General features: G+C 38.8%; 1 protein-coding gene across 1 annotated transcript in view; it reads left to right on the plus strand.

Moving 5' to 3' along the window:
* nsmce2.L (NSE2 (MMS21) homolog, SMC5-SMC6 complex SUMO ligasee L homeolog) overlaps window positions 1–23,421 on the plus strand; it is a gene marked incomplete in the record, with an annotated part of 152,951 nt that overhangs the window by 58,518 nt on the left and 71,012 nt on the right. Inside the window, 1 exon segment of the mRNA NM_001086116.1 lies at window positions 1,893–2,046. Within this exon segment, the coding sequence (NP_001079585.1) occupies window positions 1,893–2,046 (154 nt within the window).

Genomic DNA, 23,421 nt, shown 5'->3' on the forward strand with positions numbered 1-23,421 from the left:
ACGAATCCTAATTTGCATATTCTAATTAGGGGTGGGAAGGGGAAACCATTTTTTACTTCCTTGTTTTGTGACAAAAAGTCACGTGATTTCCCTCCCTGCCCCTAATTTGCATATGCAAATTAGGATTCGGGTTTGGCCAGGCACAAGGATTCAGCCCAACCCTGTCCAAATACCGAGCCGAATCCTGGATTCAGTGCATCCATAGATATTATGTAATTAAAAACTACTCTAGATCTGGTTTTTTTGTGCAGGGCAACAGTAAATGATATTTTCATTACTTTAAAACACTTGAATTTTTTGGTGTTACTGTTCCTTTAAGTATGCCAGTGTATGACCAGCTTTAGTTATTCATTAAGGGGATTATTTATCAAAGGTCACATTTTAGACCTTAAATGAACTCACAACTCGAATGGTTTCTAATTTAAAAAAAAAAAACCTCAAATCAGCGAGTTCCGGGATAACAATCCGAGAACTCAAACTGATTTGAGTTTTCGGCTATATCTATATATTTGTGTCTATAGTTGGTTTGCCACCTTTCCCCGATGGGAACTCAGTGTAGAGGATGGGCCATTTATGTAATGGGGGAGGGGTGGTGATGTTGTGAGCGGGGCGGTGACATTGGGTCAGTGGGCGGGGCTATGACATTGGGGTTTCCCCATCGCCTTGTCAATCATAGAAAATATTGTCCAGTTTTCCAAATTAGGAAAACCGGCAGGCAGTTTTGACCCAAAACCAGACAGGTGGCAACCCTAGTCTATGGCCAGATTATGTTTACTAAAAATAATTAAAGGATAAGTTAACCTTAAAAATAAGTAAATGTAAAATTGATGAGGGTGCTATTCTAAGAACTTTTGCAATGTACATTCATTATTTATTTTTGTTTAATTCCAAGATATTAAAGGATACATGTACTGATGACATCAATGAATTTTGTTACAACAGCGCCACCTGCTGGTCATTTTCTGACCAGTCTGACCACCAAGTAGTCAAGGAAGTTGTCAGGAGAAAGAAAGAGGCTGCTCTGATGTTTTTATGGTTAGGAAAGGTTTGAGAAAGGTTTCTATTTTTATTCCTAACCAGAAGAACATGAGAGCAGCCTCTTTCTTTCTCCTGACAACTTCCTTGACTACTTGGTGGTCAGACTGGTCAGAAAATGACCAGCAGGTGGCGCTGCTGTAACAAAATTCATTTATAGCAACAGAACATGTATCCTTTAATATCTTGGAATTCAAAAAAAAAAATAATGAATGTACATTGCAAAAGTACTTAAAATAGCACCCTCATCAATTTTGCATATTAATATATACATATTAATTAAACCCAAAAGGATTGTTTTGCCTGTAACGAGGAATCATTTTTTCTTAGTTTGGATCAAGTACAAGGTACGGTAATTAAAAGTGTGTGTGTGTGTGTGTGTGTGTGTGTGTGTGTGTGTGTGTGTGTGTGTGTGTGTGTGTGTGTGTGTCAGAAAGTGGAAGCCGTAGGCTTCAGTTGGCTCTATATAATTATGTAGCACTGATGCTATAAGACTTTATGCACCATATAAAGATATATAATACACAAAAGCTATGAATATCCTGTAAATTATATCCTTATAAACGGTGAGTTCTGATGTCATCAGTTATAAACGGTGAGTTCTGATGTCATTTCTGTCACATGACTCACTGAAATTTGTGTATTATAATAAATAAAGTACCCCCAGTTGTAAAATATGAGGATATTAGAAGTTACCTCGGAGTTCCATGACCTGTATAAAAACACTTGGCCTTCGGCCTCGTGTTTTTATATGGTCATGAAACTCCTCAGTAACTTATAATATCCTTATATTTTTCAAGAGGGGGTACTTTATTCACTATATAATTTTCAGTTGCCTTTCTCTTTATGTATTACAGTTAAGACGAGAACAGATGGAACAAGTCCCCGATCTCCAGTCTCTGGTACAAGAGAAATATGCAACGATACAGAAAAAAAACGACGACGAAGACTTGAAGAAAAACGACCGATTTGTTCAATTTAAAGATCAGCTTAGAGAAATGAGAAAGCAAAGTAAGTGCCCTTTGTACAACAATGCAGTGTATAGGCCTGGCCTTGGATCAGGGCTGCACTTATATTTCTGTGTCTGCTGCGTATGTCTCAATACAATGCTGTTAGTATGTATTAAAGGGGTTGTTCACCTTTGAATTTACTGTCAGTATGATATAGAGAGGGATATTCTGAGACAATTTACAATTGGTTTTCATTTTTTATTGTTTGTTGTTTTTGAGTTATTTAGCTTTTTATTCAGCAGCTCTCTAGTTTGCAATTTCAGTTGCTAGGCTCCATATTACTAGGGATGCACCGAATTAAGGATTCAGTTCGGGATTTGGCCAGGATTCGGCTGAATCCTTCTGCCTGGCCGAATCCTAATTAGGTGCAGAGAGGGAAATCGTGTGACTTTTTGTCACAAAACAAGGAAGTAAAAAATGTTTTCCCCTTCCCATCCCTAATTTACTTATGCAAATTAGGATTTGGCTCGATATTCGGCCAAATCTTTTGCAAAGGATTCAGGGGTTCGGGCCGAATCCCTACATATTAACCTAGCAACCATGCATTGATTTGAATAAGAGACTGGAATATAAATAGGAGAGGCCTGAATAGAAAGATAAGTAATAAAAATTAGCAATAACAATAAATGTGTAGCCTTACAGAGCATTTGTTTTTTAGATGGGGTCAGTGACCCCCATTTGAAAGCTGGAAAGAGTCAGAAGAAGAAAGCAAATAAAAATAATAAATGACGAAGACCAATTGAAAAGTTGCTTAGAATAGGCCCTTCTATAAAGCCGGATAGAGTCAGAAGAAGAAAGCAAATAAATAATGAAGACCAATTAAAAAGTTGCTTAGAATAGGCCATTCTATAAAGCCAGAAAGAGTCAGAAGAAGAAAGCAAATAAATAATGAAGACCAATTGAAAAGTTTCTTAGAATAGGCCATTCTATAAAGCCAGAAAGAGTCAGAAGAATAGATCAATTATATACAAATAAATAATGAAGGCCAATTGAAAAGTTGCTTAGAATGGGCCATTCTATAAAGCCAGAAAGAGTCAGAAGAAGAAAGCAAATCAATAAAAATAATAATTAATTAAAACCAATTGAAAGTTGCTTAGACTAGGCCATTGTATAAAGGCAGAAAGAGTCAGAAGAAGAAAGCAAATAAATAAAAATAAATAATGAAGACCAATTGAAAAGTTGCTTAGAATAGGCCCTTCTATAAAGCCGGATAGAGTCAAAAGAAGAAAGCAAATAAATAATAAATAATGAAGACCAATTAAAAAGTTGCTTAGAATAGGCCATTCTATAAAGCCAGAAAGAGTCAGAAGAAGAAAGCAAATAAATAATGAAGACCAATTGAAAAGTTTCTTAGAATAGGCCATTCTATAAAGCCAGAAAGAGTCAGAAGAATAGATCAATTATATACAAATAAATAATGAAGGCCAATTGAAAAGTTGCTTAGAATGGGCCATTCTATAAAGCCAGAAAGAGTCAGAAGAAGAAAGCAAATCAATAAAAATAATAATTAATTAAAACCAATTGAAAGTTGCTTAGACTAGGCCATTGTATAAAGGCAGAAAGAGTCAGAAGAAGAAAGCAAATAAATAAAAATAAATAATGAAGACCAATTGAAAAGTTGCTTAGAATAGGCCATTCTATAAAGTCAGAAGAAGAAAGCAAATAAATAAAAATAATAGATAACGAAGACCAATTGAAAAGTTGCTTAGAATAGGCCATTCTATGAGGCTGGAAAGATTCAGAAGAAGAAACCATAAAAAGGAAAAAATGAAGGCCAATTGAAAAGTTTCTTAGAATTAGCCATTCTAGAACATACTGAAAGCTAACTATAGGGTGAACCATCCCTTTAACTGCTACGTAATATTGTACTGGATCGTAGCCTGCAAACTTGTTTTCTTTCCAAAAGTTAACTTCAAAAATAACATCTGACACAAGCCTTTATTTACAAGATGTCTACTTAGTTCATATTGTGATTAAGTCTGTGGCCTTTATCTTTTATAAGGGGATATGAATCAGTTGTCCTTTGAATCTTTTTATGGCAGGAACAATAGACCGGGCTGGTGTGTAAATATCAGTTGTACAGTGTATGGGAGTTCACAGAGCTGATATAAAGCTGATGTTGCACATGGAATGGAAATGCAAACACAAGGGCCTTTGAATCTATAGGCTGCTGTTACATGGATATTTTGCAATGTTTAATATGTATTATTGAACTTTTTTTCTTGGAAGGCTTAAAGGAGAACTTAACTATAAAAATGAATATGTCTAAAAATATATTTATATAGTGAAGTTTTTGCACGAGGCTAAAGTTTGAGCTTGTCAATAGCAGCAATGATCCAGGACTTCAAACTTGTCACAGGGGGTCACCATCTTGGAAAGTGTCTGTGACACTCACATGCTCAGTGGGCTCTGAGCAGCTGTTGAGAAGCTAAGCTTAGGGCTCGTCACTAATTATCCAGCAGAAAATGAGCTTCCCCTGTAATATAAGCTTGTGCTGATTATTAACGGAGACATATTGTGTAAAAAAATAAGAATGTACCAGTGCGTTATACTCATTTAGATGTAGAAGAATTGTGCTTAAAAAAAAAGTAGTGTTTCAGGCTGATTTATTGAATATTTCCACTTCCTGCTCCCTGAATTCCCAGGCTGTGCAGGGGAGCTGGCGGCTCTCAACTCACTGCACTGTAGGACAGGAACCAATCAGCAGCTAGCAGGACCTGATAGGGAACTGAAGCCTGTCTGTGCTTGTGTGACTGCAGGGCTGTGATTGGCTGTCCCACTCCTACTGAACTTCTGGCAGGGACTGTTAGGACACGCCCATAGACACAGACAGGGACCAGAGAACATCTATAGGGAGCTCCAATAAGGGGCTATTTTTAAAGATAATATACATTTTTAGCACCATGTAAAAGCAACAATTTATCCTATATGTCTCCTTTAAATTCTGATGCCAATTGCACTGGTTTCTATGCTGTCATGTAGTAAACATCTGTATTAATTACTAATCAGCCTTATATTGTGACATTTCTATTCTATGTGTACTGTATATTGTGAGTGGCTCCCTAAGCTCAGTAAGTGACAGCAGCACAGAGCATGTGCAGTGAATCAGCAGAAAAGAAGATGGGGAGCTACTGGGGCATCTTTGGAGACACAGATCTTTACTGCTAAAGGGCTGTGGTTGCCTTGGGCTGGTACAGAAGCACAAAACATAATGTACAACATTTCTAGCTACTTCTTTAGTAAAGCTTTAGTTCTCCTTTAAAGGGGTTGTTCATCTTCCAAACACTTTTTCAGTTGACATGATTTCAGATTGTTCTCCAGAAATAACGTTTTATACATTTTTTACTGTTTTTTCAAAATCTATGTTTAAAGTTTAATGTTTCCTGTCTCTGGTGGCGCAGACTCTAAACTGTTACAATTTTGCAACATTTAGTTGATCCATTTCTCAGCAGCAGCTCTGGAGTATCAGTAACTATTGTATCAAGTCTAACAGCTGCCTGTAATGAAACTCAGGGATTCTGCTCAGCAGGGACAAAGATAAGAAGTGTATCAACTAAATGTATCCATTTAGAACAGTTTACAGGGTCGGCGACCCTCCTTCCCAGAGCTGCTTTAGTAGGCGAAAAATGACACTTTACATTTCAATATTAGAAAAATGGTCACACGTAGAAAATAGAAAGTTATTGGAATAAGTCTTTATTTCTGGCGAACTGTCTGAAACCGACTGAACTGAAAAAAGTGTCGGAAGGTGAACGACCCATTTAAGCCATGACTTTTGCTCTCTGTGCCCTCATTTGATGCAGGAGTTATCTGCTGTTCATTTGAAGTCTTTATTACTTGTTCCGAAGCACAGTTTCTGAGCTCTTACGACATGGCTGGGACCTTTGAGTTTTCTGCAGTTTGCATCACTAAAGAAAACAAAATAAAAGCCTAGCGGACTCATTTACCCTTGCCCCTGGCATAAATACAAGAGCATTAAATGCTTTGCACCTTTAAGGTTTGCCCAATAAACGAGGCCGAATTATTCACCATCAAACTGAAAATGTTCAGCTAGGGCTTAAAAAACATCACTGGATAAATACATCATGTTGTGCTCTGAATACTGTGTATATATTATACAGATGTGAGACCTGTTATCCAGAATGCTCGGGACCTGGGGTTTTCCAGATAAACATCTTTCCGTAATTTGGATCTTCATACCTTAAGTCTAGTAGAAAATCAAGTAAACATTAAATAAACCCAATAGGTTGGTTTTGTCTCCAATAAGGATTAATTATATCTTAGTTGGGATCAAGTACAAGTTACTGTTTTATTATTACAGAGAAAAAGGTAATCATTTTTAAAAATTTGGATTATTTGATTATAATGGAGTCTATGGGCGACTGGTTTTCTGTAATTCAGAACTTTCTGGATACTGGGTTTCCCGATAACGGATCCCATACCTGTACATATGTGCAGGATCTGCCATATTGCTGCATTCATCTTAGGCACTAATGCAGCCATCTTTCTGTATGGCCATATTAAGATGGATTTCACTGTCAGACATCAATAATGGTAATACAGGTATGGGACCTGGGGTTTTCCTGATAATTGGTCTTTCTGTAATTTAGATCTCCATACCTAAGTCTACTAGAAAATCATGTAAACGTTAAATAAACCCAATAGGCTGGTTTTGCCTCTAATAAGGATTCATTATATCTTAGTTGGGATCAAGTACAAGCTAATGTTTTATTATTACAGAGAAAAAGGAAATCATTTTTAAAAATTTGGATTATTTGGATGAAATGGAGTCCATGGGAAACGGCCTTTCTGTAATTTCAGGATAACGGGTTTCCGGATAACGGATCCTACACCTGTACCTTTTAAAGTGCTGAAAAATTTCAATAAATGTATATTGGAAATTGTAAATGTAAAATCCCAACTAAGATATATAGTTAATCCTTATTGGAGACATAAGCAGCCTATTGGGTTTATTTAATTTCTACATGATTTTCTAGTAGACTTAAAGAGATACTGACACCTGAAATTAAACTTTTTTTTACAACTATTATAATATTGGCTTTGCAAGCTACTTCCAACTTTGCCATAAAGTATTTGCATGATGCTTTTACATTACCTGTCTGATCCCCCATGTTCCTGTATGAGGGGGCTGCCATATTTGTACAGCAGCAGTCCGTTAGCATTAGAAACTGTAACTGACAGGGGGACAGTCAGGTTGCCAAAACAGTCAGGTTTAGGAACTTCAAGTAATAATTAGGGATGCACCGAATCCAGGATTCGGTCTGGGATTCGGCCAGGATTCTGCCTTTTTCAGCAGGATTTTTTTTTTTAAATTTGTTTGTATAAAACGAAAACAAAACACCAAGCAATATATAACTTTAAAATCGCAAAGTCTTTATTAAAAAATAACAGATTTTTCTGTAATTTGGATCTTCATAATTTAAAGGACCAGTAACGTAAATTTTTTTAATTTTTTTTTTTTTAAAAAAAATTTGTTTGCATAGAACGAAAAAAAAAAACCTCACCAAGACATATGTAACTTTAAAACCGCAAAGTCTTTATTAAAAAATAACTTACCAAAACTCCTCTTGCGCTCCTCTTCAGAAAAGCCGACAGGGCGTCGATCCATCGTGCGGCGCTAGATTTCTTCTCCTATAGAAATTCAGCGCCGCACGATGGATAGTCGCCCTGTCAGCTTTTCTGAATAATAAAGACTTTGCGATTTTAAATTTACAAATGTCTTGGTGGTTTTTTTTCCGTTGTATGCAAACAAATTTAAAAAAAAAAAATTGACGTTACTGGTCCTTTAAAGTATGAAGATCCAAATTACAGAAAAATCGGTAATCCAGAAAACCCCAGATCTGAGCATTCTGGATAATGGTTTCCATACCTGTATTTGTAAAAACAGTTGCAATTGGAAGCAGTTTGCTGAAGTCCTGGTTGTTACTTTTTAGAACAATGTTGCAAAAGTCTTGGCTCCCCAGCAAAGACAGGTCTGTGAATCAGCTGCCTTGTCTTGCATTGTATCAACAGTCTGAACCACCAGTGCAGAGAATAGACCGGGACATTGTAATGAATGTATATTGCAAACTTGCTTAGAATTATGTTTTCTATTATTAGGCAAACAATATTTTTTGGGTTGCCTTTAATGAATGTGAGATTCTGTTTTGTGACTTGAGTCACACAAATATCAAACACCACAAATACCATCAGCTCAGACCTGCATTACAGTGACACACAATTAAAGATCAGACACTAATGTTTCATCTTCAACTTCAGGAAACGCTAATCGCGCTTCTCTAATCATCTCGACCTACTTAAATCGCTAATTTCCTCCGCTCGTCTGCCCGCAAGAGCTCTGGCAAATGGAGATAGCTCAAGGGACTGTGATTGGCTAAAGACTCTCTCTACACAGGCTCCGTTCATCCCTTCGTTTTTTGGCTTTAGGGGCGAGAATTATGTTTTTTTAGTATGTTATAGAATGGCCAATTCTAAGCAACTTTTCAATTGGTTTTCATAATTAGTTTTATAGTGATTTGCCTTTTTCTTCTGATTCTTTCCAGTTTTCAAATGGGCGTCACTGACCCCTTCTAAAAAGCAAATGCTCTGTAAGGCTGCTAATTTGCTACTTTTTATTACTGATCCTTCTATTCAGACTCTCTCCTATTCAAATTCCAGTCTCTTCTTTAAATCAGTGCATGGTTGCTAGGAGAATTTTGCCCTAGTTACCAGTTTGCTTAAAACGCAAATTGAAGAGCTGCTGAATAAAAAGCTAAATAACTCAACCTTAAATAATAACAAATGAAAACAAATCATCTCAGAATATCATTCTCTACATCATACTAAAAAAAGTTAACTTAAAGGTGAACAACATCTTTAAAGGGGCTGTTCATCTTAACATTAACTTTAAGTGATATTTGGAGATAATTTGCGATTGGTTTTCATTTTTTTTATTGTTTGTGGTTATTGAGCTAGTTAGCCTTTTATTTGGCATCTCTCCAGTTTGCAATTTCAGCAATCTGGTTGCTAGGGTTCAAATTACCCTAGCAACCGTGTATTGATTTGAATAAGAGTCTGGAATATGAATAGGAAAGGCCTGAATAGAAAGACAAGTAATAAAACGTAGCAATAACAATATATTTGTAGCCTTACACAGTTTTTTTTTTTTTTTGCATGGGGTCAGTGACCGCATTTGCATGCTGGAAAGAGTCAGAAGAAGAAGGCAAATAATTAAAACAACTAGGAATGCACCGAATCCAGGATTCGGTTCGGGATTCAGCCTTTTTTTTTAAGCAGGTTTCAGATAGGGATGCACCGAATCCACTATTTTGGATTCTGCCGCACCCCCGAATCCTTTGCGAAAGATTTGGCCGAATACCGAACCGAATCCTAACCCTAATTTGCATATCATGTGTTATCGTGTGTTACAAAACAAGGAAGTAAAAAAATTTTCCCCATCCCTTTCGGTTCGGTATTCGGCAGATGCTTTTGCAAAGGATTCAGTGGTTCGGCCGAATCCAAAATAGTGGATTCGTTGCATCCCTAAAAAAAACTATAAAAAACTGAAGACCAATTGAAAAGTTGCTAAGATAAAAAATGAAAACCAATTGCAAATTGTCTCAGAATATCACTCTCTACATCATAGTAAAAGTTAACTCAAAGGTGAACAACCCCTTTAAACAGCAATTTGGCAGGTTTTAAATGGCAAATACCGTATATACTCGCGTATAAGCCGAATTTTTCAGCATCCAAAATGTGCTGAAAAAGTCTACCTCGGCTTATACGCGGGTCAGCATTTTAGGAAAACATTTTTTTTTTTTTACCGTTTTGCTGCCGTTAGGTTGCCTGTCCGTGGATTCCCCCAGATTCAGCTCAGCACTCACGGCCCGTCTGTTCTGCCTAACCTGCCCACCCACCAATGAAGAAACAGTAGGCGTGTTTAAAGATCGCTGCCCCTTTCTCTGTGCGGACAGAATGTTGCCTGTGTGTGCGGCCCGCACTGCCTCCCCGTGCCTGGCGTCCCCTCTCACCTTCTACCACAGGCCGCGGCCTCATTGCGCAGGAGCGAGATCGCAGAGAGTCCAAGAAAGCGGAAAGCGCCACTCGCACTCACCGGGAAGCTGAGCACCAACATGGTAAATGAGCTTCACATGCTAATATCCATTTTAAAGTGCAGGGTTATTACGGGCTTGGTCTCCGTCTAAGCCTGCCCCCAGCAGGGTCTGACAGGCAAAGGAAAGCGGACGGCGCTGCTCTAAACTGTAACTCCAGCCTCTGGGTTTTGTGGCCTAGTCACTAGCTGTCAGCACCCGGCTCTCCTAAACAGCGATCTTACTGGGGCAGGAAGGGATAGATAGAGCTAGAGTTATGGAACAGATGTGTCTGCTCGCTATGTGTATTGCTATGAACTGTGTGTCACAATAACACTTTCCTGCCAGCCATGACTGCTGACTGAACTGCCTTTACTCCCCACTAATGAAGACACAGTGAGAAAAAGCAGGAAGCATTGCACTTCTACAAAGCTGATCTTTAAACAAGCATACTGTTTCTTCATTGGTGGGTGGGCGTGTTGGCAGATCAAATGGGCCGTGAGGATTTCTTTACTGAAATCTGAATCTGGGGGAATACCATATTATTGTCAGTGAAGATGCTGGGCAACACCAAAGACACCTGATCTTCCCTAAACTTATTTTGCCAGTTCTTCCCCTAGGCTTATACACGAGTCAATAAATTTTCCCAGTTTTCATAGGTAAAATTAGGTACCTCGGCTTATACGCGGGTCGGCTTATACACGAGTATATACGGTAATCGAATTAGAGTTCTTAAAGGAAAACTATACCCCCAAAATGAACACTTAAGCAACAGATAGTTCATATCATATTAAGTGGCATATTAAAGAATCTCACCAAACTGAAATATATATTTAAGTAAATATTGCCCTTTTACATCTCTTGCCTTGAGCCACCATTTCGTGATGGTCTGTGTGCTGTCTCAGAGATCACCTGACCAGAAATACTTCAACTCTAACTGTAACAGGAAGAAGTGTGGAAGCAAAAGACACAACACTGTCTGTTAATTGGCTCATGTGACCTAACATGTATGGTTTGTTGGTTTGTTTGTGAGTACAGTGAATCCTACGATCTCAGGGGGCGGCCCTTATTTTTTAAAATGGCAATTTTCTATTTATGATTACCCAATGGAACATACTACTAGAAAAGTATATTATTATGAAAATGGTTTATTTACATGAAGCAGGATTTTACATATGAGCTGTTATATGCAATATCTTTTTATAGAGACCTACATTGTTTGGGGGGTATAGTTTTCCTTTAAAGGGCCAGAGTATGATAAATCTCGAAAATCGAATTTGAATTTTTTAAAAATACTCTGACAGTTTTGGCCTTAAAAAAATGCAAAATTCGAATTTTTGACCTTAAGAAAAATTCAAATTCGAATTTTTAATTTGACCCTTGATAAATTTCCCCTTAAATATGTAGGGAATATATGAAGTGCAAGAGGCAAGAAGATCCTAAGCCGTGTGTTATTCTGCTCCCTTACATGTTTCTCTATTAGGGGAACAGACAGTATAAAATGGGAAGTGTTTGATGTTCAGCAGGAAGAGAAAATAATTAAAAATAGAAACCACACAGATTGCTGGGTGCTCAGAAAATCACCTTAATATATGACGTGGCACAGTATGTACCTACAGATATAATCATGTAAAATAGGGCAGGAGGGGAGCCGGGGGAGATGTGTGGGAGAGCAGCTCTGTAGCTATAAACACGTAACAGCCATAAGAGTTATTATTCAACTGATGCTGCTGAGACATAAATAGTACAGGGATTTGCAGGTAAATATAGGCTGTGGGTATAGAAGGTAAGTCATCTGTAGCAGGCCAGCTCATCTCTCATGTCCCATGGCAATGAGTAATATCCACTTTCTACTAAATGTTTGAATTAAAACTGATCTGAAAATAACAGGGGTCAGGGTGTAACAAGAGAGACTTAGATCAGCTGCTACTTAAGGGATACTGTCATGGAAAAAAAATATTTTTTTCCAAACGCATCAGTTAATAGTGCTGCTCCAGCTGAATTCTGCACTGAAATCCATTTCTCAAAAGAGCAAACAGATTTTTTTATATTTAATTTTGAAATCTGAAATGGGGATAGACATATTGTCAGTTTCCCAGCTGCCCCCAGTCATGTGACTTGTGCTCTGATAAACTTCAATCACTCTTTACTGCTGTACTGCAAGTTGGAGTGATATCCCCCCCTCCCTTTCCCCCCAGCAGCCTAACAACAGAACATTTGAAGGTAACCAGATAGCAGCTCCCTAACACAAGATAACAGCTCCCTGGTAGATCTAAAGGCCCCCATATATGTGCCGATAACAGCTGCAGACAGACCAAGTTAGCAGCTTATGGGCCCATGTGTAGAGCCCCCCAATGGGCTTTCCCGATCGATATCTGGCCGAAAGTCGGGCAGATGCCAATTGGGCAGGTTAGTAAATTCGGTCGGATCACGCCCGCCCGTTTGGCCTCCGTTCTGATGCGATCGTTGGGCCCTAGGGCCCACGGACGGATCAGCCCGATATTGACCGCTTCAATGTGGGAATATCGGGGAGAGATCTGCTCATTTGGTGACATCGCCAAACGAGCAGATCTCTACGTGTATGGCCAGCTTGAGAACAGCACTCAATAGTAAAATCCAGGTCCCACTGCGACACATTCAGTTACGTTGAGTAGGAGAAACAACAGCCTGCCAGAAAGCAGTTCCATCTTAAAGTGCTGGCTCTTTCTAAAAGCACATGATCAGGCAAAATGAGCAATGTGCAGACTGAGGCTTACCGTAGTTTAAAAAGAGCTGATAACTCTTATAGGTATGCGATCAGTTATCTGGAAACCCGTTATCCAGAAAGCTCCAAATTACTGGAAGGTCATCTTCCATAGACTATTTATTATATATTTGTTTCCTTATTATATGTAATAATAAGACAGTGCCTTCTACTTGATCCCAACTAAGATATAATTATTCCTTGTTGAAGACCAAACAATCATAGTGGGTTTATTTCATGTTTACATTTTTTTAGTAGACGTAAAGTCCAAAATTACGGAAAGACAGGAGCCCCAGGTCCTGAGCATTTGGACAATAGGTCCCATACCTGTATTCATATACAGTGAAACTTCAATTTTACATCCTCTGACTTAGTTTTCCCAGATTTTACACAATTTATGGGCCTCACAATATACTAGGCATAATTCATTTCCCTGATTTCACATTTTCCTGGTTTTTACACCATTTTCTTCTAATCCCCTGAAAAATGTAAAATGGAGGTTCTACTGTATGGGGGTTATTTATCAAAGGTCGAATTGCAGAGGTTTTCTTATTTTGAATGAACACACAACTTAAATGGTTTCTAATTTATGAAAAAACTGGAACGGAAAAAAATCAATTCAGCAAGTTCGGGTTGACAACCCGAAAACTTGAATAAATTGAGTTTTCATTGAAAAAAACCTGAATTGTTTGAGTTTTTGGGCAAAACCCTCTTCAAATGGTTCAAGGGACCTCTGACAATGACTCCTACATGACCTTGACATGTTTTAGATGGTGTATTTTCGATTCCAAACTATTTCAGTGGTCCAGGTATAATAGATTTTGAAAAATTTGAGTTTTAAAAAAAATAACATTGAAAACAAATTTTTGTGGAAAACACAACTCGATCCTTAAAGGGGAAGGAAACCTAGTTGGCGCAAAAACCCTCCCCCCCTCCCGTGTGTTGCCCACCCTCCCTCCTCCCCCTGGCCTACCCGTCCCGCTGGGCAAATGCCCAAAACTTGTTACTTACCCTTCTGCGCAGGTCCAGTCCAGGGAGTTCACAGACGACATCTTCTTCCACGCGATCTTCTTCCTGCTTTGACCGGCGTTTTGGCGCATGCGCAGTACAAGCATTTCGCCGGTACGGATCTACTGCGCATACGCCAAAAGTCACAATGTACTTTTGGCGCATGCGCAGTAGATCGTACCGGCGAAATGCTCCTACTGCGCATGCGCCGGTCAAAGCAGGAAGAAGATCGCGTGGAAGAAGATGTTGTCTGTGAACTCCCTGGACTGGACCTGCGCAGAAGGGTAAGTAACAAGTTGGGGGCATTTGCCCAGCGGGACGGGTAGGCCAGGGGGGAGGAGGGAGGGTGGGCAACACACAGGAGGGGGGAGGGTTTTTGCGCCAACTAGGTTTCCTTCCCCTTTAATAAATAACCCCCTATTGTATTTGTGGTTTTAGGTTCATATATGTCCGAGATAATGCCGTATCAATGGCTTGCAGCATCTGGAAGGCATTTTGCTTTATTTACCCTTCAATATTTACACTTAAAGATCAGTTTCAGCTTCGGTGTTTCATTAAATATATGAGTCTATTTGTTGAGCAAGAGTGACATAAATATTTGTATTTTATGTGCATTTTACCCCTGGCATGTCGGGCATAATTTTAGAACCTGATGCAACGGCTGCCATATGCAGAGTTTGAACATGAGCAGTTCCGAACTCTAAACCGAGATTATGATATTAAATTTATGCCTGATATAGCCCCAGACCTTATTTTATAAAAGGGCTAGCTCTATACTCAGCACATCAAAATCGCTCGATATTAAGATCATGAACAGACTCAATCTTGCCCTGAGCTCCCATTTATAAACAGGTATAAGATCCGTTATCAGGAAACCCGTTATCCAGAAAGCTCTGAATTACGGAAAGGCATTCTCCCATAGACTCTCTTATCCAAAATTTTAAAAATAATTTCCTTTTTCTCTACTAATAAAACAGTAGCTTGTACTTGATCTAAACTAAGACATAATTAATCCTTATTGGAAGTGAAACCAGCCTATCGAGTTTATTTCATGTTTACTTGATTTTCTAGTAGACTTGGGGTGTGAAGATCCAAATTACGGAAATATCCGTTTTGCGGAAAACCCCAGGTCCCCGAGCATTATGGATAACAGGTCCCATACCTGTAATATATATAACTACATAGCATGAGCTAATTTCCAGTTTTCGTGTGGATGTGTGTTTGCATCAGCTAATCACAGGGCTCTGGTCACAAAGGAAAATATCTTTATTTGCACTATATGTGTACTTAGGTTTTTTATTTAGTTTTTCATTTTGTATTTTTAAGGTTACCTTTATTTTTTAAGTTAACCTTTAATTGCCATTAATACTGCCATGCAAAAGCAAACTTTAATAAACTAAAGCACTTGTCATGGAAATGAGTTATGCATGGAAAAATACCTTCCCTTGCCCCAAACATGTCACTGGTCCTCTTAATGACTTGAGTGAGTCATATAAATAAACATTGCATGAGTGTGCAAGCCCATGTTATACATATATATATATATATATATATATATATATATATATATATATATATATATATATATATATATATATATATATATAGACCAGAGCTATGTAAATATTTATTATAGACAGGGTGAGCTCATTACATTTGGAGGGTAGCTGTCATGAGAATAAAATCTCTGCTGGGCCCTCGGCAAAGGCCTGCAGCCCCACCAGATACACTTGCTAGCGACCAGTTGCATAGAGCTACCCAGATTCTACAGGACAGGCAAAACTGTTCTGGGACTTATATATACAGTCATATGAAAAAGTTTGGGAAACTCTTTGGAGTTTGGTTTATCATTGGCTGAGCTTTCAAAGTAGCAACTTCCTTTTAATATATAACATGCCTTATGGAAACAGTAGTATTTCAGCAGTTGCATCAAGTTTATTGGATTAACAGAAAATATACAATATGCATCATAACTAAATTAGACAAGTGCATAAATATGGGCACCCCAACAGAGATATACAAGCAATACTTAGTTGAACTCCTTTTATAAATGTAATAGCCTCTAGACGCCTCCTATAGCCTTTGATGAGTGTTTTGATGTGGGTATTTTTCTCTCCAGTTCAGTTAAATTTGATGGCTGCCGAGTATGGACAGTCTGCTTCAAATCATCCCATAGGTTTTCCATGATATTCAAGTCGGGGGACTGTGACGGCCATTCCAGAATATTGTACTTGTCCCTCTGCATAAATGTCTTTGTAGATTTCCAAGTGTGTTTAGGGTCATTGTCTTGTTGGAATAATATACAGAAGATGGAGTATATAGCACCTTCCACCAAACAGAAAAGCACAAAAATGGTGTGTCTTGTTGGAATATCCAACCCCTGCAGCGTAACATCAACTTTGTGACTGATGCTTGAACATTATCCTGAAGAATTTGTTGATATTGGGTTGAATTCATCCGACCCTCGACTTTAACAAGGGCCCCAGTCCCTGAACTAGTCACACAGCCCCACAGCATGATGGAACCTCCACCAAATTTAACAGTAGGTAGCAGGTGTTTTTCTTGGAATGTGTTGTTTTTCTTCCTCCATGCAAATCGCTTTTTGTTATGCCCAAATAACTCATTTTTTGTCTCATCAGTCCAAAGCATTTGTTCCAAAATGACTGTGTTGTCTAAATGAGCTTTTGCACACAACAAGCGACTCTGTTTGTGCAGAAAGGGCTTCTTTCTCATCACCCTGCCATACAGATGTTCTTTGTGCAAATTGCGCTGAATTGTAGAACGATGTACAGATACACCATCTGCAGCAAGATGTTCTTGCAGGTCTTTGGAGGTGACCTTTGGGTTGTCTGTAACCATTCTCACAATCCTCCGCATATGTCGCTCCTGTATTTTTCTTGGCCTGCCAGACTTGGGTTTTACAGAAACTAAACCTTTGGCCTTCCATTTCCTGATTACATTCCTTACAGTTGAAACTGACAGTTTAATATTCTGAGATAGCTTTTTGTAGCCTTCCCCTAAACCATGATACTGAACAATCTTTGTTTTCAGATCTTTTGAGAGTTGCTTTGAGGATCCCATGCTGTCACTCTTCAGAGGAGAGTCAAACAGAAGCACAACTTGCAATTGGTCACCTTAAATACCTTTGCTCATGATTGGACACACCTGCCTATGGAGTTCAAGGCTTAACGAGCTAATACAACCAATTTGGTGTTGCCAGTAATCAGTATTGAGCAGTTACATGCATTCAAATTAGCAAAATTACAAGGGTACCCAAAATATGCACAGCCAGTTTTTCACATCCGATTTAATTTCATACAACTGAATACTGCTTTAATAAAAAACTTTGTTCAGAAAACACCCCAGTACTCAGATGTTCCTGGAAAATGAAAGACATACCACTGTTATCTTTTTTTGTTGAAAGTGGAGTAAATTATTATGCAGGCTGAGAGGGGTTCCCAAACTTTTTCATGTGACTGTATGCATCATTTAGTTCCCTTTGAACATTTGTTAGTCACTGAGTGAAAAGGGCTACCTAGTAGTTCGTGTTGACCCAAAACCCACAGTGGCCCACAGGCTGACCACTGGTTGGGAGAATTTGTGTTGAAATCTGGCCAACCATTGTGGGTTAGGGTTGGGTGTGGTTCAGACTGGGAAGTAAACTTCTACACTGCTCCCACAAGTTCCCTGTCTTGGAACCAGAGGCCTGTATAGAAGTAGGGTCTAGAGCAAGAAGATGCGAGTACAGGTTGGGCATGAGTCCTACAATGACAACATTTTGCGGGTTAAGGTTTTGCAGATTGAGTTTTCATGACTTTAACGTCACTACTACCTAGTTCTACATTGCACTATGAAGCGGTGGTGAGGCCTATATATGGAACCTGCATTTCTTAAGGATCATTTGCTATTTATCAAGTACATAGGGCAACCTAGATCCTACAATAATAGGAACAGGACCACTGAAAAAAAATAAAAAACATAGTTTATAGAATAAAATCTATGATAGGTATAAGGATTGCTGCACTTTTGTGTTTCTGTTTGGTTACTTATCTCTCTTTGGTTCTGATGGAGGAAGAGGAACTTGGTTCATCTCTATAATATTTACATACACAGACGTTTATGGTTTTATAGTGATAGTGGCACTAAGGGCACAGTGCATTCTGAGTTGTAAAATAGGAAATTATGTGGGTTACGTGCAGGTTTACAAGTAAAATGTAGGAACATTTCCTATAGTGGTTTTCTAGGAAAGGTAACAGTCTCTTTTATGTACTCTTTCATGGTTGCTTTGCAAATTAGACAGCACCAGGCGATAAAATTTTTCTTAAAAAGCTTTTATTCAGAGTGCTTTTCTCAGACAGATATACATCAACGTTTCAGGCTTACAATAGCCTTTCCTCTTTCATGGTTGCTGTCATATACAGTACTTGCTGCCCTCTCAGGATTATAAAAAACAGGAATCTTTCTACGTGTAGTCTCCATCAGTGGAAACGGTACACAATTGTCCCAACGTCTGTCGAAGTGACGTCGCCCCAACCAAGATCTAACTTCCTTCATCACCAACGGGAGGCGCCATCTTGCCAACCAATCAGCATTCCACTCTCCAACATAACGAACAAGTGATTCATATAAAATTTACGTAAGCTGTGAATTTGTAAAAAATCATGTTTTTTGAAAAGTGTCTATAAACTATTACAGTGCCACCATCTTGATAGTACACCAGTGCATAGTACCAACAAGACCTGAATCAAATTTATAAGATATAACAATAATCCTGTAACCAATGAGAGAACTGCATTCACAGGTGCATACCATTTCTGCTGAAGGAGACTAGACGTAGAAAGATTCTTTGCACTTCAATTGGACATTAGAGACACCTTACGGCTATTTGTATGTCACTTTTTGTATTAATTTTTGTCCACTAGGAAGGGAGCGGGAGGCTCCTGAAACGTTTGGTCTTCTTTCTCTGCACAATAAAAAGCTTGAAGGTACCTTGGGTACATTGCTATTGATACATCACGTCGGGTCATGTGATCTAAGGAAAGCAGTGCTGAAGTTCGGAAGGTTTCCAAAAATAATCCCCTGCTTTGAGGCCTCAGGGAGCAACATCCAAGGGGTTAGTGAGGCACATGTTGCTCATGAGCCACTTGTTGAGGATCACTGCTTTAGACAGTCTTTACAGCTATGTAGTATCAGGAGCACTTTAATATTTAATAGGTCTGTCCTTCATTTAAGGCCTTTGTAACATAGACTTCTTTATGGCTCTACGCTGGAGATGATGCACAACACTAGGTTCAACACTGGCAAAATCATTGGAACGAGATAAGTATAAGACACATTGTGTTCTTAGATTCATGTACATAACATGCAGCGGTGTAACTAGATATTACTGGACCCAAAGCAAATTATTTTTCAAATGTCTAGAAGTTGACCTGTTTTACCAATATTTATTGAACTTGTATATGAATTAGGGCCACATGGGGCCCCTATACCTTCTGGTATTACACTGTTGTTACACCCCAGATAACTTGACAAATGGAAGTGTCTTGCTCCGGTCACTGAGCCAAGAATTTAAGAAGTCCTGAGCTCAGTTGTGCAAAGTCACTTGCATTGGATTGGTCTCAGAAAGGTGACTCCAGTTAATGTTAGACATCGAATGTTTCTGTGGACTCTCCATTAGCCTAGGACTTTGCACATCAAGTGCTGTATTGAGAACATTGTGTGAGCTGTAAGAATGCTCTGTCAAGTTGGAGGGGATTTTGCTAGATGTTTTGTGCACTCAAGTTAGTGGCAAACATGCTGTACCCAAACTTATGGCTGTGAGAGAAAAATGAGGCACTTCAGCAGGCAATTAGCCAAGAGAGGAAACAAAAAAAAATCATCAAATACTGAAATTTCTGCTGTTTTTTTTTCTGACTGTACAATGTTTAAACTAGCCACGAGTTACTTCCCGACGTTGTTTAAGCTCCGATAAAGAAGTGTACACAGTAATCTCCCGTCAGGGGTTTCTGTCACGCACACCGCTGTCAAGCTATTCACAAATGGAACCTCTTGTCTACACTTCCAAAACAAAAAGATCAAGGAGAAACAGGAGAAAGAACTGCAATATCACAACACAAATTCTCCAAGTCATTGCATCATTGCCAGGCGCTGAATCACTTATGCCCTCAAAGTGATGTAGTTATTGAGTTTTGTTGCCCGCAGTCGTGCATTTTTATCACAAGCGACAAATCTCCCAAAAATACGTCTCCATTTGAAATAACTGAAATCGGCCAGCAGTAAAGCATTGCGTTAAAAGTCACCCAAAGTTGCCTTGGGAGGGGGAGGAATCTTCGGACAACTTTGTGATGTGTAGGTTTTACTACTGGCTATTTCAGTTATTTCTAATGGGGACGCATTTTCGGGAGATTTGTTGCCTGCAGTCGTACATTTTTATAGTGGGCGACAAATCTTCCCTTCGGCCACAGCCCTCAGTCTTAATTTTTATATGTTTAAAGCCTCCAACTAAAGTGCTTGTGAATTTCTGAATTTTGCCATGTGCAATTTTTTTGCAAAAATTTGGCTCAAAAAAACGCTCATTGACTCTAATGCATTAGGACAAAAAGGTCGCCATAAGAAAAAACGCCCATTGACTTTAATACATTAGAACAAAAAAGTTGCCATAGGGAAAAACGCCCATTGACTTAACCCTAACGTTAAAAAACCCTACCCCCCTACCCTTAATAGACCCCCCTCAGCCTAAGTGTTACCCCGGGTAAATACCCCTCGGTGCAGATTCAGCCAATGGAGTTCAGGGGTACCAGCTTCAGCTGCTTTGGTAATCTTCGGAATGAGACCGCAATTTTCGGCGCATGCACAAAACAGAAAATTGCTCCAGATTTCTGAAGAAAAGATGATGGAGCCTGTGAACTTTACTCTTTACTCACTGCAGATTTTAGTATCACAAAAGCCTTATCCAAGAAATCATCTAAGCCAGGGGTCCCCAACCTTTTTTACCCTGTGAGCCAAATTTAAATATAAAAAAAGTTGTGGTGCAACACCAGCCAGAAAAATGTTGCTAGGGTTGCCCAATAAGGACTGTAATTGGTTGTTAGTCCCTTTGGAGACTGGCAGCCTACAGGTGAGATTTTTTTGGGTGTAGACATGACTCCAAGTCAGTGGAGCAACTTGATGAACAAAATATTGCTCACAAGCCACTGATTGGGGATCCCTGATCTAAAACAAAGGGGCCACATCTTGGGTCCTGGTCTATAGATAAAATCTTTGCTTTACCTCTGTACTACAGATATTTTCTTGCCAGATTATTTATGAGCCTTTAATTTGCCTTTAATTGCATTTCATCCACTTGTTCTTTTGCCGTCCTATTGTAGCGTGTATCTATCATGTGTGTGTGGGAAGACTGTGTGTATGCTGTTCTTATAATGAGGCCAGCTGTCTTGTTTCACGCTGGCAACCACTGACTTCACAGCAATATCCCATCCAACTGTTTACTAAAATACACTTTCCTAAGCCTCTACCTTGTGCAATAGCCTCTTACGAAACCGGCGTCCAGAAGTCCATAGCAGATTCTTGCTGGGCAAAACATTTGCTTTTGTCATTTTGTGAGCGGCTCACATCTGTCTCTAGCACCGAATAAATACAAGGTGCCATTGTGTGCTTACTGATCCCATGCCTTTTGTTTTTGGAAAAACATTTACTCCCCTTGTCCAAGATTCCAGCTCTTTGGTCCTTGAGTCTACAGAACGTTTCCATATTCAGCATTATTATAATTATTATTGAATCAGTCACATAAATAAAAGAATATTGCATTCAGGTCAATATATACCTCTTATATGATAATAAACTAACAGGCCCTGCCTTCATTTGTGGATGCGGCCTTTGGTCTAAAACTCGTTTTCACTTACTACACTGCAGCAAAGCGAGGTCTCTGGCTGCGCATGTAAAAGACATAAGAAACCTTGGCCGAGGCAGAGCAAACAAACTGCCGAATTTGCATTAAAGATGAAATTGTTTTTAAACTTTTTGGCATACCTCCCAACATTTTGGAAATAAAAAGAGGGACAAAAAAAGTTGTCGTGCGTAGCGGGGCAAAATGTTTTGACCATGCCCGTTTTTGTTACCACACCCCCTAATTACCATGTTTATTTTAAAAAATTTGGCAAGTTATGAAAGTTTGAACATATTTCTGTTTTTTCGGTTATTACAATTTTGCTAATGAAGGTGAATTGCCCTTTAAGCTGTGAGTCGTAACTTCTCCCAAGAGACCTGTTTATCTAAATTGTTACAATTACTTATTTGCTTATCTCAAAATTGTTACAAAAGTATCTTAGTTGCACCTGGTGGCTGTTCTGGGCTCTCTGCCAAAAGACAATTAAGTTAGAAACATGTATCTTTTTCTGGCTGTTAAGTGCAGAGAAAGTCGGGACTTTTCAGTACAAATGCGGGACTGGGGGTTGCGTCAAAAGCAGGACTGTCCCACTGAAAAGGGACAGTTGGAATGTATGATTTTGGTAGAGAATAAAATTGAATTTTCATGTGTTTTTTTGTGCATCATTAGTGTAAATATGTCATCATTGCATATGCTCTAGGGATGCACCAAATCCAGGATTCGGTTCGGGATTCATCTTTTTTTTAGCCAGATTTGGCAGATTCCTCGTGCCTGGCTGAACCAAATACAAATCCTAATTTGTATACGTAAATGAGGGTCTGGAAGGGAAATCAGCATGTTTCTCTTCATTCTCTCTTCATGCAGGAGTTGGGTGTCAAATGAATGATCCAATATATCTTATAGGGGGGCTCATTTTGCCTAGAAGTTGTATTAGAGCTCACTCTATTAAAATCACCAGACATCATGTCTCTCTACATGCAGGATTTGTGCAAAAGTTAGTTATTTTGTTAGATTTTGTTTGTACTGGAATCAGTTATTTGAGTGAGCTCTAATTCATCTGCTAGGAAAGGAAGCCCCCCTATAAGATCTGTCTAACCCCCATTTTCGTGATAGTTCTCTAACTTTTTCTCACAAAATAAGGCAGTAACATTTTTTATTTTTTTAACTTCCTGTCCCTATATGCAAATTAGGGTTCGATATTCATCTGAATTAATCAGTGGAAACCAAGAGAGCTGAAAAGCAGGAAGTAGTGTTCTGTTATGTTACACATCCAGTCTTATACATTTACATTTTTGTCTAACTAACATTTTTTACTTTGCACAGCCTATCTATTTACCTAGTTTTTATTTTTACACTGAACAATTCTATACCCTGAAAATCAACACTAAAGCAACAAACTAGTCTATATATTTAAGTAAATATTGCCCTTTTACATCTCTTGCCTTGAGCCACCATTTTGTGAGGGTCTCTGTGCTGCCTCAGAGATCACCTGACCAGAAATACTGCAGCTCTAACTGTAATAGGAAGAAGTGTGGAAGCAAAAGACACAACTCTGTCTGTTAATTGGCCAAAAAAGACCCAGCTATAGGATGCCAGTCCACCTAGGGTCTACCAATAGCCAATCACAGCCCTTATTGGGCACCCTTAGGA

Source organism: Xenopus laevis, chromosome 6L (assembly GCF_017654675.1).
Source record: "Xenopus laevis strain J_2021 chromosome 6L, Xenopus_laevis_v10.1, whole genome shotgun sequence".
Lineage (NCBI taxonomy): Eukaryota > Metazoa > Chordata > Amphibia > Anura > Pipidae > Xenopus > Xenopus laevis.